We start from the raw sequence: 3,343 nt of genomic DNA, 5'->3' as shown, positions 1-3,343 counted from the left end.
CTCGCCCCGGACGCCAGCAACTACGTCCAACGTGACATCTACCCGCACATGCAGCCCATGGCCGACTTCCCGCCGGCCAAGTGTGCTGCGCTGCGGATGATGATCATGGCGGACACGCTGCTCCTCACGGCCTTCCTCCTCAAAACGCGGTTGCCAAGGCGCTCGACGCGGAGAGGAAGGTCTACAAGCAGCACTTAGAGCGCCATCCGGGAGGCTCGCCGACCCACAGCCGGCGCGCTACCTCTGCGCCTACCTCAAACGGGTGGTCGCGAACGACAACCTCATCCTCGCCTGCGACAACGTGTACAAGCAGTTCGCGGCCATGATCAACGCGCACCTGCGCGCTGTGAAGGAGGACGAGATAGTTACTGTCGGACCTCGAGAGTAAAGCTTGGCCAATGGAGGGAATCACGGGGGCCTGTTTCTTGTAATGATTACGCATCCTCTTCTGCGTGCCCAGTCCACGCGCTCGTCGTGCCCGTGTGCTTTTTGAGAGAGGGGCAAGCTGCTGGAAAGAATTTTAGCACAGGGGAACGGCGCGCACTGGCACCATACTCGTAGTCTCGTACCGCGTTGGAGAGAGAGAGATGTCTCTTCTCCGCGTTGGTGCCAGTCCGCGAACGTTCTTCGCCTTCCTATAAAATCAATCAATGGCACTTACCTATCAGCACCAACGGGAGCCGCCGCCTAACTAAGCGACCCCTGGAGAAGAAACAACCAGCGCGCCTTCCTGGTGGCGACGTGTGCCGTCCTCCTCTGGTCTTTTATATTGACTTATTTGTTTGTTTCTTTTGTTCAAGTCCAAGAGATACACCACCGGGGGCAATAAGGCGGCGAGGCGAAATCAGACTCGGTCGTGCCCAGTGTCGTGCGAGTTTCTGCCAAAATTCTTTGTTTAAATTCTTCTTCGTGTTAGTGCCAGTGCGCGCCAGTCCCGTGCCCAGTGTAAAAAAGAAAGAAAGAAAACGGACACCCCAAGGGAGGGATGGGAGGACGGCACGCCGCCACCACACAGGGATTTTAAGGAGAGGGGTGACGCCGTGCCCAGTAAAAGAAAGAAAGAAAGAAAACACACAACCCAAGGGAGGGATGGGAGAACGCCGTGCCCAGTAAATAAATAGAGCAGTCATCTCCAGGGAGAGATGGGCGACGCACACGAACACAGAGGGACAGTGCGCACCCCGCCCTGCTCGCAGGGCGTGCATCACACAGGTGGACTGTGTGACTCCTCGGGTTTCTGGGACTCAGAGGTGTGCTAGTCGCTATTCTCCGACAATTCCGACATATCTGACGGGCAGTTCGGGCTCGAGCGGTCGCGGTCGCGGCCAGCGCGTGAGGCCTGGCTAGGGTTGCCGGGCGAGAGCTCGACCCACGCGCCGGAGCGCGCGTGGTGCTTGAGCAGCCGGGCGGTCGCCGCAGCCACCTCGAAGGGTAGCTCGTCGAGCCACTCGCCGAATGTGCCCTCGTCCTGCGCCGCAGCGAGGAATTGCTCACCTAAGCCGTACGCGCGGCAGGCCCGGTAGAGCGCCTCGTTCTGGATCTCCTCCGGCGCCTCGGAGTCGTAGCCGCAAACGGAGGAGCCGGCAGAAGAGGCCCGCTTCGCAGGCGGCGCGTCAGGCGATGAGGAGCGCGAACGCCGCGGCGGCACACCGTCGCCGCGCGCGGAGAGCGCGTTCCTGTCCAGTGTTGTGCGAGGGAGTTCTTGTAAAATTCTTCTTCGAGCCAGCTGGAGGCCGCCATGGAGCGCGGCCGCAAGCCCTCGTACAACGGCTCTCCTCCTCGCCGCTACGCCGCCGGCCAGCTTCCGGCACCCGACGCGCCGTTGCACGAGCTTGTGCGCAAGCTCGTGGCCATGCGTGCTCGCATGGCGCTGCGCGCGCTGCGCACGTCTCCTGCGGCGCGCCGCAGGGCGGTGCTCGCGGTGTGCTCGGCGGCGCTGCTGCTTGCGATGGCGAGCGCCTTCTCGCGCCTTCCCGAAGTAAACACGGGGCGCGACCCGCTCGTGCCGCGCGCCGTCGGCCGCGCCGCCGGCTCCCTCCTCAACGAGACGGACGTCGACCGGCTCCGCCGCCGCACGGCGGAGCGCAACCTCGAACTCTCGCGGCAGGCGCGCGGCTCCAAGCGGGAGCGGCTTCAGCAGGCGGCGGCGACGCTAAACACGCAGCTCGAGGCGCTCAAGGAGCGGGCGCAGGTCCTGGGGCCCAACAGCCGCCGCCAGGCAGGCGGAGGCGGCGGCGGCGGCGGCGCCGCTAACTCTGCCGCCGCAGACGACGCGGCCGCCTCCGCCTCTTCCGCCGCGGCCGAGCCGTGCGGCGGCGTGCGGCACCGCGAGTTTCGGATCGCGATGGTGCTGCCGTGGATGGACCGCGACGGCGCAAAGGCGCCGGCGTGGTTCTCCCACCTCGTCGCCTCCGCCTCCGCCTCCGCTTCGCTGGTCGCCCCCCGTCCGTGCTGCAGGGGGCGCGAGCCGTGAACGGCGTCTCTTGAGCGGGTGGCTGGTCTCGAGCAGGTCGACTGGTACGTGCCGCACGAGGGGTCGCTCTCGCTGCCGCGTGGCGTGCGTGCGCCGAACGTCAAGCTGGTCGAGCTGCGGCGCGGCGGCTTGGCGCGCCTCTTCGCCGCGCGGCTGGGCGGCGCGCTCGGGCTGGGAGGAGGCGAGGCGAGGACGCTCGAGAAGCGGCTGCGGGCGCTGTTCGAGGCGTGGCCGCGGCTGGCAGTCCTTGCCGCGAGGGTGTGCCGCGTCGGGGCGTGAGCAGAGTCGCTGAGGCGGTGGTGCCGCCCGCAGGTGGCGGAGTACAAGCCCACCTTTGGCGAGGTCTTCTCGGCCTGGCTCCAAAACTACACCCACTGGGGCTACACCGACCTCGACGTCATCTACGGCGCGCTGCCGCGCTTCGTGCAGCGCTCCGAGCTGACGGACTTCGACCTCTTCTCGTACTCGTTCGGCGACGCCGAGGCCGTCTACTTGCGCGGCCAGTGGACGGTACACCGCAACGGCCCGACCGTGAACGGCGCGCCGCGGGCTGCGGCCGACACGCGAGCAGCGAGGAGGTAGCGAGGAGCTGAGCCGCGGCCCGCTCCGCCCCGCCCTCGTCTGCGCAGGCTTGTGGCGCGGCTGCGCGCACCTCGCGGCCGGCCTGCTCGACGAGCTCGGCAAGAAGGAGGCGCACCTGCGCCGGATGGAGGCCGCCGGCTCGGCGTCGACGGGGCACAAGCGCTTCATCTCGGCAGAGGGGTGCTACTCGCACGTCGCCGCGCACACGGCCGGGCTTCGCATCAAGGTGGCGGCGAGGAGAGAGAGGCCCATGGCACGCCCCACGTCCGCGACACGTCCACGACACGT

The 3,343-nt window shown here is 66.9% G+C and overlaps 1 protein-coding gene across 1 annotated transcript; it reads left to right on the top strand.

The window, feature by feature from the left end:
* The first annotated feature begins 1,726 nt into the window (after nucleotides 1–1,726).
* On the top strand, nucleotides 1,727–2,564 carry EMIHUDRAFT_372436 (hypothetical protein). The gene has a single exon (XM_005757924.1). It carries the CDS (start codon nucleotides 1,739–1,741, stop codon nucleotides 2,471–2,473), a length of 735 nt encoding a protein of 244 aa, XP_005757981.1. The 5' UTR covers nucleotides 1,727–1,738; the 3' UTR covers nucleotides 2,474–2,564.
* Nucleotides 2,565–3,343: the final 779 nt, after the last annotated feature.

This window comes from Emiliania huxleyi (assembly GCF_000372725.1).
Source record: "Emiliania huxleyi CCMP1516 unplaced genomic scaffold EMIHUscaffold_891, whole genome shotgun sequence".
In the NCBI taxonomy this organism is placed as follows: Eukaryota; Haptophyta; order Isochrysidales; family Noelaerhabdaceae; genus Emiliania; species Emiliania huxleyi.
The sequence above is the reverse complement of the archived record's forward strand: the minus strand, read 5'-3'. Positions and strand labels throughout refer to the sequence as shown.